The 12655-nt window shown below is 52.4% G+C and overlaps 1 protein-coding gene across 1 annotated transcript in view; it reads left to right on the top strand.

Annotated features, from left to right (window-relative positions):
- Bicra (BRD4 interacting chromatin remodeling complex associated protein) overlaps positions 1-12655 on the top strand; it is a 73111-nt gene that overhangs the window by 48082 nt on the left and 12374 nt on the right. The window contains 5 exon segments of the mRNA XM_035449386.1: positions 1698-1743; positions 1851-1893; positions 4677-4742; positions 8367-10316; positions 10659-10835. Coding sequence (XP_035305277.1) covers positions 1703-1743; positions 1851-1893; positions 4677-4742; positions 8367-10316; positions 10659-10835 — 2277 coding nt within the window. The 5' untranslated portion in view covers positions 1698-1702.

The following is a 12655-nucleotide window of genomic DNA, read 5'->3' as shown; positions in this document are numbered from 1 at the left end:
AAGTCAGATGCAGACTGGAGAGACAGCTCAGTTGGGAAAGTGCTTGCAAGGACCTAAATTTGATTCCTAGAACCCATATAAAGAGCAGGGCATGGAATCCCAGCACTGGGGAGGTGGACACCGTGGGATACCTGAGGTTTGCTAGCTGGCCAGCCTAGCCTAATTGGTGTGCTCCAGGCCAATGAGAGACCCTGTCTCAAAAAGATGGGCAGTGTGGGACGATAGCTGGGAGGAGGGCCTTTTGGAGGAATGCTTATAAGGGCAGAGGGGATGTTGGATGCTCTGAAGAAACGGGTGGCTGGTTAGAAGGCAGCAATGCTGTGTGGTGGGAATCCAATGTGAACATGCAGACCGCATCTGATCCTTTTGGGGTACAGCGGGCAAAGCAGCCTCTCCCTCCTCCCCCCAGAGGCTGACCACGCTAAACTTTGTCCTGGGCTCTGACAGTGCTAGCCAGCGGTGAGCGCCAGATGGCTCAGGACAAACCTTAGCCGTCCGCATCCTCATCATTCAGCTATGGGGCCAGCCCTTCACTGCCACCTCTCCCGTAGCCTCATGATTCCCCCCCATACACTCCCTTTCTGCTGCCCCAGTCTCCACCTCCATATTTCACCCCTGTCACCTACCCTTTGCTTCAGACGCACACTGCATAGATCTCCAGGGTTCACCCAGGACACGGTGTGCCGGCCTTCCTGTCGCCTCCACACCCTGCCTGTTCTATCAAGCACTGCGATGCTCAGGACAGACCCCCCCGCCACACCTTCCGGACCACAAACTGTGTTCAGAAAACAGGACCAAGGAGGCGTGCAGAGGCCAGGCTGGCGAACTCAAGCTGCAGCCTGTCTGGTGTGAGCCTGTCCTGTGATGAGGGTCTGAGAAGATCCTGAGAGAGCAGTTCAGGTTACTTGGGTTTTGAGACAGGGTCTCATCCACGCAGGCCTGGCTGGTCGCGGACTCAGACACCCTCCCGAGTGCTGGGATCAAAGGCATGTGCCACTTAACACCCAGCGAGTTGGGGGTTTCGGCCCTGAACTAGACTCGACTCTGCGAGTCTTGAAGGTTAGAGAGTAGAGTGGCAGATTAGATTTGCACCCTGGAGGTTGGAACAGGCGTGTTCCCTGGGGTTCGCACGTGTGTAGCACACTCACAGGGAAGCCATTTACGAGCCTCTAACTCCTTGCCCCTGAAGTGGGGGTGCTGTGGTTTGTTTAGTTAAACTTATCTGCAGCGCTTAGTGTAAGGCCTGTGCACCATCAGAGACCCCTTAGTCTTGATTGATGATGCCCTGTCACGTGGGGGGGAGGGGGGCTGGGCATGAGGACCAGAGATTTATTTACTTATTTATTTATTTATGTTTTTGTTTTATTTATCTATTTATTTTTTGAGACAGGGGTTCTCTGTGTGGCCCTGGATGTCCTGGAACTCACTCTGTGGACCAGGCTGGCCTCGAACTCACAGAGATCCGCCTGCCTCTGCCTCCCGAGTGCACCACCACACCCGGCTGCCTGGTTGGGAGGGTGCCTGGGGGGTGATTCTTCTACTCCTCCACCTAGCTCTGTGCATTCCAGGAACAGTTGCTCTGGCCCTCCCCTCCAGGCGCACCCGCCCCTCCCCCTCCCCCAGCAAGGGGCAGCTAGGCAATCTAGCTCAATCTAATCATGTCTCCCTCACCCTCTTCCCACACCTGCCCCATCTAGTGGAGATGGATGATGAGGATGGGAGATGCTTACTAGACGTGATTTGGTGAGTAACGGGCTCCCCCCACCCACCCATGCCCGTCTCCCACACCCCTCCCCTCCCTCCACCCCTCAGCCTAGCTCCCTAAGGTCTCGTTTCCCTCTCTCTTGCAGTGACCCTCAGGCCCTCAATGACTTCTTGCATGGATCCGAAAAGGTAAGGGCCAGAGGCAGGGAGGGGCATCCCCTGGGCATGGGGGCTGGAGGATCGGGAGGGAAAGCCAGGTCCCCTAAGACAGTCCCGTGAGGGGTTCTGTCAGTGCTTGAAACAGCTCCAGCCCCTGTCCTCTTGCTAATGTTGTGTCGTCTTCCCAGTTAACCAATAAGCCAGTCACAAAAAGAAAAAAGAGAAAAAAAATGCAAATTATCTCAACATGCTTTAACATTAACGTGGAGACGATGCTGTATTGGATACGCTTATTTAATTAAAACATGCTGTATTAAAAAATAAAGTAACAGTCTCGGTTCACGCCTTTAATCCCAGCATTCAGGAGGCAGACGCAGGGGCAGATCTCTGTGAGTTCGAGATCAGCCTGGTCTACATAGTGAGCTCCAGGACAGCCAGGGGTACACAGAGAAACCCTGTCTCTAAATAAATAAATAAGTGAATAAATAAAAATAAATAGAAGTCATTCACTATTCACTAGTAAAGGTTTTCTTAAAAGCTATGCAGAAAATGACTAGAAAGAAATAATAAGAGGAGCTGGAGAGATGGGAATACTGTAAGGATAAGATAGCATAGGTTAGCATGAAGACCTGAGTTCAAATCCCCAGTACCCATGTAAGTTGCCAGGCGTGGCCATGTGCACCTGTTACTCCATTTCTTTGGGGAGAGGGTAGAGACAGAAGGATCGCTGGGGCTTGCTGATAGCTAGCTTAGCTCCAAATTCAGTGAGAGGGTCTGTCTGAGGGGAACAGGGCAGAGTGGTGAAGAGACATCCACCCGTGTGTATGCAAACACACACACACACACACACACAATATTAAAGACATTAAAGAAAAACAAAGCCCGAGGGATTGGAGGGATGGCTCAGCAGAAGAACTCTGGACAGCCAGGACTACACAGAGAAACCCTGTCTCGATCAAAGAGACAAAGAATGCTAGGTGCTCTTCCAGAAGACCCAAGTTCAATTCCAAGCACCCATAGGTCAGCTCACAACTTTCTGTAACTCCAGTTCCAGGGGACCCAAAACACCCTGGGCTTCTGAAGGCACCAGGTGTTCATGTCATGTACGGACACCCTTGAGGCAAAACAGCCGTAGGCATGAAAAAAAAAAAAGTTTTTAAATGAAAGAAAGCAAAGGCTTCCTGTAGCTGGTATAGTCAGCTAAGGAAATGACATTAAAGGTGACCACAGTACTCTAGCAGTAGTAAAATCAAGAGAGATGGTGAATTCGAGGAACAGGCTCAGACTGAGGCAGAACTACTATGGGATGGCGCTGAATGGATTAGACTTGGTTGGGTAATTTTTATTTTCATTTTATTTGTTTGTTTATTTTGAGGCAGGGTCTCTCTATGTAGTCCTGGCTACCTAGAACTTATTAATAATATAGATCAGGCTGGCCTTGAACTCACAGAGATCCACTTGCCTCTGCCTCCCCGGTGTTGGGATTAAAGTCAGGCTCCACCCCTGATGTATTTAGTCAGAACCTGACAGCGGTTCCTGGAGACTCGGATTTGATTTGTGTCCCAGAGGCTGGCGCTGTCTGGGAAAATATGACAGTCTGGGGACCTGTGGGGAACTGTATTTGTTTTCTACAGTGGTATGAGAGATTGTCCCCACACGGCAACTTAGTACATATTGGTTAAGCTTTGGCACTTTGCCATGTTGGAAATCTGGGTCAGGAACCTGCTAGGTGGCCCTGGCTCAGGGACTCCCCCTGAGGTCACAGCAGTCTGTATGGAACAGGAGCTGCAGGCATATAGGGCTTGTCTGGGTGCTGCAGATACACCTATCCTGACTCTCTCCTGTGGCCACTGCCAGGGGCCCTATCTTCCTTTCCTCCGGTGTCTCTCTCATCCTGTTCAAATGTCCTCGGGCTGTGGCAGCTGGCTTCCCTTGTCATAAGCTACCCACGATAGAGAGCCAGGAGGAAGCCACAATACCTTTTATGACCTAGTCTCCTAAGTCACACAGATAGGAGCTGCTAAGAGCTGAGGGTGACTCGGTTGGTAGGGTCCCTGCCTAGCTTGTAAGGAGCTCTGAGTTCAGTTCCCAGCACCACATGGGATGAGACATGGTGGGGAACACCCGTAATCCCAGCACTGGGGAGGTAGAGACAAGAGATCAGAAGGTTCAGGCTAGTTGTAACTGCCAGCAGGTTTGGGGTCGATTGAACTGTGTGAGAAGGAAGGAGAAAGGACACTATCCGTGCAGTGTACACTCTGATGGGAGAAGCAAGCACTGCCTCTCAAAGGAGAGACATCGTGCTGAGCCCTCAGGGGTGCAATAGGATAAGGAGCTACCCTAGCACTCAGGAGGAGGGCAGGTGGATCTCTCTTACCTCTGTTAGGCTCAGTTCAGCTGCCAGTATGCCCCAGGACTCAGCAGGTCCTGTCCCCCAGAAGGCGGGTACATAACTAGGTCGGAGAAGGGAGGGGTATTAGTGAAAAGCGTGGGGCAGGTGCCACGAGCAGGTGGCATTGCCAAGGCCCCAGAAAGATGTGTTACCAAGAGGACTGTGAATTCCACTCAGGGGCACAGGTTGGGTGCAAACCAAGAGGCCAAAGTCCCAAGATCAAGGCTGGCATGCCAGAGGGGTGGAGTCTTAGAGGCCAGGCTGGGGTACGTGCCTCAAAGAGTGGCGAGTGTGTGTCTAGCCCCTGCACACCCCTCTCCTTCTTTTGACTCAAACCCAAATTGATTTCTGCTCTAGAGTCTGGTCCTGCCCTGTTCACCTTTGACCTTGGGCTGGGGTGGGGGGGGTCGTCTCATTGCAGCTGGATAGCGATGACCTCCTGGATGCCCCCGTGGAGGCCCAAAGTGCCTTCTATGAAGGTCCTGGGGTAAGTGGCTAGCCAGTGGTCTCCCACACTGTTGGGTGCACGAGGGAGTTGCAGAGGCTGGGTGTGCCCGGGGTGTGGGGTCAGGTGGGGTGGGGTGGGTGGTGTTCAGGAACTAAGCTGTCTCACCACGCTGGCCATAGAGAGGGGCAGAGGCCAGCTCTGGTGCTTTTGGTAGATTCCATGTGACTCTGGGGGAAGTGTCCCTCCCCTACATAACGCTGTGTCTACCCTGAAAGTGGATAAGGAGGGGTGCTGAGAACATCGAGCCTGTACTGTGTGCTTAAGCGGGCCAAACCTTAATTGCTTCTCTGTGTATGTGCCCGCGCGAGCGCTCGGAGTCCACATGTTTATACATGTGGAGGCCAGAGGTCAGTCTTGGGTACTGTCATTTGTCAGGAGCCATCAAGCCTGTTTTATAAGGGTTGTTTATAAGCCCCGGAACTTGCCAAGGCTGGGTGGCTGGCCCGTCCTGAAGTCTCCCTGTCTCTACCTCCCCACCATGGGGATTAGCAGTGCCTCTAGTTTTTGTTTTTTGTTTTTTTTTTTTTAATTATTTTATGATTTTTGTGTGTGTGAACATTTTGCCTGCATTTTGTCTGTACATCGTGTATGCACAGGGCCCCTGGAGTCCAGAAGAAGGTGTCTGATTTCCCGGAACTGGAGTTACAGATGGCTGTAAGCCACCATGTGGGTGCTTGGGATCGAACCCTGGTCCTCTCCAAAAGCAGCCAGTGCTCTTAACTGCTTAGCTATCTTTCCATCCCCACTGGCTTTTTAGTTTTTTTCGAGACATGATTTCTCTGTAGCTTTGGAGCTTGTCCAGGAACTTGCTCTTCAGACCAGGCTGGCCTCGAACTCACAGAGATCCACCTGTCTCTGCCTCTGAGTGCTGGAATTAAAGGTTCCAGCCACCACTGCCCAGCCCCCCCACCGGCTTTTTGTGTGTGTGGGGAGGAGGGGGAGCTTCTGGGGCTCTAACTCAGATTGTCAGTTATGAGATAAGCCCCTTCCAGGCTGAGCCATCTCCCCGTGTGCCTTTTTCTCCTTTCTTCTATGCCAATGGGCAGCTCCTGCTCTCCTCATCTTTTCCCTCATCCCCGCCATTGTAACTGTCATTCCTTTTTTTTTTTTAAGATTTTATTTGTTTATTTATTTATTTGTTTATTACATATACAATTATCTGCATGCCTGCACACCAGAAGAGGGCACCAGATCTCATAACGGATGGTTGTGAGCCACCATGTTGTTGCTGGGAATTGAACTCAGGTCCTCTGGAAGAGCAGTCAGTGCTCTTAACCTCTGAGCCATCTCTCCAGCCCATAACTGTCATTCTTTTAACATATTACTTTATGAGCAATTGTCATTTAGTCTTACCTCAATCCTAACATCATATACTAAATAACCTTTTATAATAATGATCAGGTTTAGAAAAACGACTTAGGTTCCTAGATCCGGTTACAATGGTGACCACTCTGTCTTTACTAAGATCTTTATTGAAATTTAGGTATTTTGGTTTTCTGAGACAACGTCTCATGTGGTCCCGAACAGCCAGAAACTCACTGGGTAGCTGAGGATGGCCTTCTGCCTCTACCCTCGGGTGTTGGGATTATGGTCATACACCACTACCACCACCTCAAATCTGTGCTGGGAACCGAACCCAGGTTCATTCTCTCTAGGCGGGTACCTACCAGCTAAGCCACATGCCCAGCCTCAAGCTTCTATATATCCTGTGGTACTGGACCATAGGCCTATTGAGCTGTGTTAGCCACTGGTCCCAGTCCCAGTGAGGATGGCACCAGCCCAGTCCCCCACCCCCCACCCCTGTGCTGTGATCTGTCTTTTTCCCAACCCCGATGCTTCATATTGAATTTTGGAATCAACAGGTTTTTTGTGTGTCATATATATCACATGCTTGCCTTCCTATGACAACCCTTTGGGCGGGGGTTAGGAGGGTGGGGTGGGGACTGGATCATTGTGCAATGTTATTGTGTGATCCAGGAGACAATCTGTAATCCGTAAGGTCAGGATATCTTTATTGAGATAAATACCAGCCAAACGCAAGCCAGAGCAGGGAGGTCAGGCAGAAGGGGAAGGAGAGGGGCTTCCATGTGCTCTTGGTTCCTTAAGAGCCCATGCCGAGTCCTGACCTCACCTTGACCACGCTGACCTGTAGCCAGCCTCTAACAGGCGTGGCTTACTGTCCCCTATACAATGTATTACCCAGAACTCCCAGCAAGGTCTGCTCTTACTATAAAAAAAAAAACAAAAAACAAAAAACAGGCAGATATGGTAGTACTTGCCTATGGTCCAAGCATTTGGGAGATAGAAACAAGAGGTTCTGGAGTTCAAAGACATCCATGGGGTCTGGAGAGATGGCTCAGTGGTTAAGAGCACTGGCTGCTCTTGCAGAGGTCCTAAGTTCAATTCCCAGCACCCGCATGGTGCCTCACAACTGTCTATAAGTCCAGTTCCAGGGAGTTCTACTTTCTTCTGGCCTCTGTAGACACCAGGCACATATGTGTTATGCAAACACAGACACACATGTACACATAAAATAATTTTAGAAAAAGTCATCTTTAGCTATGGAGCAAGTTCAAGGCCAGCCTTGGCAACATAATGAGTTTTTATCTAGCCTGGGCAAACAAAGGTCATCCTGGGTAATACATCAAGTTCCAAGATAGCTGGGGCTATACAGAGAGACCCTGTCTCACCCTCCCCCCTCCCCAGAAAGAAATTCATTAAATGCTCTTGGTTTGTAGGGAGTATCAGAACCACAAATAATTATGACTATAATTTCATATATTCCTTTCTTTTACTTATTTTGTGTGCACCTGTGTGTGTGTGTGTGTGTGTGTGTGTGTGTGCACGAGAGCGAGAGCGCTTGCGGCGTGCATGTACACACGTGTACACATGAGTTTACCACAGCATGTGTGTAGAGGTCAGAGGACAACTCTCAGGAGTTGGTTCTCTCCTGCTACCTTGTAGGATACGGAGATGCATTTCGGGCTGTCAGCTCTGCATGCAATTGCCTCTACCCACAGAGCCATCTATCCCATCTGCCCAACTGACTGTTTAAAAAAAACAAAAAGCAGATAGCTCTCTGTGAGTTCAAGGCTACCCTGGTGGTCTATATAGTGAGTTCCAGGTCAGCCAGGGTTACATAATGAGACTCTGTCTTTTTTTTTTTTAAGGGAGCATATTTTCTTTATTTACTAATATGGTATATATGTGTGTGTAACACTTGGGCAAGGTCATACATGGCATGCATGTAGAGGCATAAGGACAGATTTAAACAGTCACTTGCCTCTTTCCACATTGGGATCTGGGGCTGGAACTCGGGTCATCGGGGTTGTGAGGTGAATGCTTTTGCCCACTGAGCAGTCTCACTCACGTCCATCCCTAATATTCTTGTTACCTTCTACTGATGGGTACAGAGGGAGGGAGAAACTGGGCTCAGATTAAGCAAGCTATGCAGGTTGCATAGCCAAGCCCACAGCCAAGCCAGGGTTTGATCTGTGTCCAGCCACTTTCAGATAGAAAAATCACTGGATTGTAGTGGCCTTCGACACCAAGTGTCCCTTTGGTGACCTCTGCTTTTGCCTTCTTCTCTTGACTGCCCTCCAGCTCCATGTGCAGGAAGCTTCCGGCAACCACCTAAACCCGGAGCCCAGCCAGCCTGCCCCCAGCGTGGACCTGGACTTCCTGGAAGATGATATCTTGGGCTCCCCTGCTGCAGGAGGTGGTGGAGGGAGCGGTGGGGGCCCAGAACAGCCCTGTGACATTCTCCAGCAGAGTCTTCAGGAAGCCAACATCACAGAACAGACCCTGGAGGCTGAGGCTGAACTGGACCTGGGCCCCTTCCAGCTACCCACCCTACAGCCCGCTGACAATGGGGCTGGTGCTACTGGGGCTACGGGAGCCGCCACGGTGACTGCAGGGCCCCAGGCTCTCTTCCCAGGCAGTGCAGATCTGCTGGGGCTGCAAGCTCCACCTACTGTTCTGACCCACCAGGCCCTGGTGCCACCCCAGGATGTGGTCAACAAGGCCCTGAGCGTTCAGCCCTTCCTGCAACCTGTGGGCCTGGGCAACGTGACCCTTCAGCCCATTCCGGGCCTCCAGAGCCTCCCCAATGGCAGCCCTGGGGGTGCCACAGCAGCCACCTTGGGTCTGGCACCTATTCAAGTGGTGGGTCAGCCCGTCATGGCCCTTAACCCACCCACCTCCCAGCTCTTGGCAAAGCAGGTGCCTGTCAGTGGCTACTTGGCCTCAGCAGCCGGGCCCTCAGAACCAGTGACGCTGGCATCTGCTGGTGTATCCCCCCAGGGGACCGGCCTGGTCATCCAGAAAAATCTCCCAGCTGCAGTGACTACCACTCTCAATGGGAACTCAGTATTTGCCGGGACAGGGGCCGCCACTGCAGCGGCCAGTGGGGCCCCCTCGGGACAGCCTCTGGCGGTGGCCTCAGGCCTTGGCACGTCACCACTGGTACAAACACCCAATGTGATTTTACACAGAACTCCCACGCCCATCCAGCCCAAGCCTGCAGGGGTGCTACCCCCCAAACTCTACCAGCTGACACCCAAGCCCTTCACCCCCACGGGGGCAACTCTCACCATCCAGGGTGAACCAGGGACCCTGCCCCAGCAGCCTAAGGGTCCCCAGAACCTGACTTTCATGGCCGCAGGTAAAGCTGGCCAGAATGTGGTGCTATCCGGCTTCCCCGCACCGGCCTTGCAGGCGAATGTATTCAAGCAGCCACCAGTCACCACCACGGGGACAGCACCACCGCAGACCCCCGGGGCCCTCAGCAAGCCCATGAGTGTTCATCTCCTCAATCAAGGCAGCAGCATTGTGATCCCAGCCCAGCACATGCTGCCTGGCCAGAATCAGTTTCTGCTGCCAGGCACCCCAGCCGTTCAACTGCCCCAGTCACTCTCTGCCCTGCCTGCCAACGTGGGTGGCCAGATCCTTACAGCCGCAGCACCCCATGCGGGTGGACAACTCATTGCCAACCCGATCCTCACCAACCAGAACCTGGCAGGCCCCCTGAGTCTAGGCCCCGTGCTGGCACCCCACTCTGGAGCACACAGCGCTGCGCACATCCTCTCAGCAGCCCCCATCCAGGTGGGCCAGCCTGCCCTTTTCCAGATGCCTGTGTCGTTGGCCACCGGCAGCCTGCCCACCCAGAGCCAGCCAGCCCCCACGGGCCCCGCCGCCGCCGCCACCACCACCGTCCTCCAGGGTGTCACCCTGCCCAGTGCTGTGGCCATGCTCAACACCCCTGACGGGCTGGTGCAGCCCACCACCCCAGCTGCTACCACTGGGGAGGCCACGCCTGTTCTGGCAGTTCAGCCTGCTACCCAGGTGCCCCCTGCTGTCACCACATCATTGCCCCTGGGTCTCCAACAGCCAGCGACACAGCAGCCTCCACAGGCCCCTACTCCACAGGTGGCCACCCAGCCTCAGGCCACCCCTCCTCAGGCCAGCCCAGAGAAGATAGTCCTGGGGCAGCCGCCTCCTGCTGCCACCACGGCCATCCTCACTCAGGATTCCCTCCAGATGTTCCTGCCCCAGGTATGGGGGAGCATTGGGGTGGGGGGAGTGGTTGAGTGCCAAATCATTGAGCTGAGGCAGCTACTCGGGGCTATCGGGGATGTCTGCAACATTGTAGATTGACTGACAGATAAGAGATGAGATTGACAGATTGACGGGGACGTATTTGGTGAACTCAGCGTTGGGAGTGTGTGTGAGACGCGGGTGGATGGGACGCACAGGACAGTGGACAGGTTCTGGGGTCTGCCTGCCTTGCGCCTCTCTGCAGTCCTCCATGAGATTGAGTGGGGGTGGCAGGCTCAGATGGGAGCCCACGGCCTCTGGGGGGGCACCTTCTGACCCTGTGTGGGTGGCCCCTTGCAGGAGAGGAGCCAGCTGCCCCTCTCTACAGAGGGTCCCCACCTCTCGGTGCCTGCCTCGGTCATAGTCAGCGCCCCGCCTCCTGCCCAAGACCCAGCCCTGGCCACACCCGTGACCAAAGGAGCTGGCCCCGGCGCTCAGACCCCCGACAGCCAGGCTTCCCCAGCTCCGGCTCCCCAGGTAGATGCACCCTGGCAGCCTGGCCTCCTCCTCGCACAGCTCCCTGCTCTGCCCTGCCTGCCTCTTGTCCTGCTGCCTTGGAAAACACGCTCTCCTTTGTTCTTCACTCTCTTCATTCTTCCCTGAATGTCTCCCGGTCACAGCGCACATTTGAGACCAGGGTCAGCCCAGGAAGAGTTTAGCTTTAGGTGGGACACAAGTCACAGAGGGTTGGGGAATAACCTCTTCCTCTATTGGGTACCACAACTCCCTTACATTTCAGAACATACTAAAGTCAAACATGACACCTGTCTGTAACCGGTACTCAGGACCTAGGGAGTTTGAGGCTGCATGAGACCCTGTCTCAGCAACAGCCAGGAGAACCATACTGACATCCTCAGCTCCTCCTGAGCAGAGCACTTGAATGGCCTTTCAGTGTGGACGTGAGCATGACCACACTTGAACACTGCTCTGTCTTCCAGCTTTATAAAATGCGATAGCGTGCTGTGCCTAGGTTCACACTCATATCTACTGTTTAAGCTTGACCTTGGCAGCTGTATAGTAGACCGTTGTGTAGGGGCGTTATTTCTTTAGCCAGTCCTTGTTGGTTGGCTTCTAAAGTCACTCCTGGTTTTTACGCGTTATGAACAAGGCCACAGATAACAGCTGTGTAGGTGGCATTTTGCAGGATAAATTGTTATTTGGGGATCTGGGTTAGAATTGAGAGCTTTGTGTGTGCTTAGGCAGGCATTCTCCCACTGAGCCACACCCCAGCCCCTCACTGGGGGATTCTAGGCAGGGACTCTACCACTGAGCCACAACCCCAGCCCCTCACTGGGGGATTCTAGGCAGGGGCTCTACCACTGAGCCACACCCCAGCCCCTCACTGGGGGATTCTAGGCAGGGGCTCTACCACTGAGCCACCCCTCACTGGGGGATTCTAGGCAGGGGCTCTACCACTGAGCCACACCCCAGCCCCTCACTGGTGGGTTCTAGGCAAGCATGTCCTCTTGAGATACATCACAAACCCTTTGAACATTTTTATTTTGAGAGAGTATTGCTAAGTTGTCCAGTTTAATCCTTTTCATTTGTTGTCCTGCCTCAGAGTCTGAAGTCACTGGGCATACAAGTCTATTCTACTGCACCTAACTTAGAATAAGTTCTTTAAACCGAGTTCCCTGGTACTTAAAGGCGTATGGCTTTATATTGTAATGATAGCTCCAAGCTGCCTTCTCTGGACTGTCAGTTGATCTAGCTTTGTCAGCAGTGTGATGTGCACTTGTTTTTCTTACTTAGCAGCCTCACTAGTGTATTGAGGTGGCCGATGTGGCAGGCGAATTATAGTGACTTGTACTGATTTTTAAGTTGTCTTTATTTTCATTGTCAATGAAATCAGGCAAGGTGGGTTTTTTTTTTTTTTTTTGCATTTAAGAGCTATTTACTCTATGAAATTGTTTATATTCCTTGCTGTTTTCATCTGCTGGTTCCTGGTCAGTTTCTTGTTGATTTTTGGATACTCTTTACAGGTGAGGAAAGTAAGCCTTTGGTCTCATGTGAATCACAGGCTCTCGAGACATTAAGGCAGGCTTCCCATTTATTCTAGAGAGGCAGATCTTAAACTTTGTTTAAAAAGAAAGAAAGAAAGAAAGAAAGAAAGAAAGAAAGAAAAAGAAGGGCCAGAGAAGGGGTGGAAGGAAGTTGGAACAGATCATATATTAGCAAGTGGCTGATGTCTCAGTCAACGTGGACTTGGTCTTGAACAGCCATGATTTTACATGCAGACTGCTGTGTCAGCTTGAACATGTTTCTTCTGTCTAGATTGAGGGTGGAGGAGGGGGGAG

Source organism: Cricetulus griseus, chromosome 9 (genome assembly GCF_003668045.3).
Source record: "Cricetulus griseus strain 17A/GY chromosome 9, alternate assembly CriGri-PICRH-1.0, whole genome shotgun sequence".
Taxonomy (NCBI): domain Eukaryota; kingdom Metazoa; phylum Chordata; class Mammalia; order Rodentia; family Cricetidae; genus Cricetulus; species Cricetulus griseus.
The sequence above is the reverse complement of the archived record's forward strand: the minus strand, read 5'-3'. Positions and strand labels throughout refer to the sequence as shown.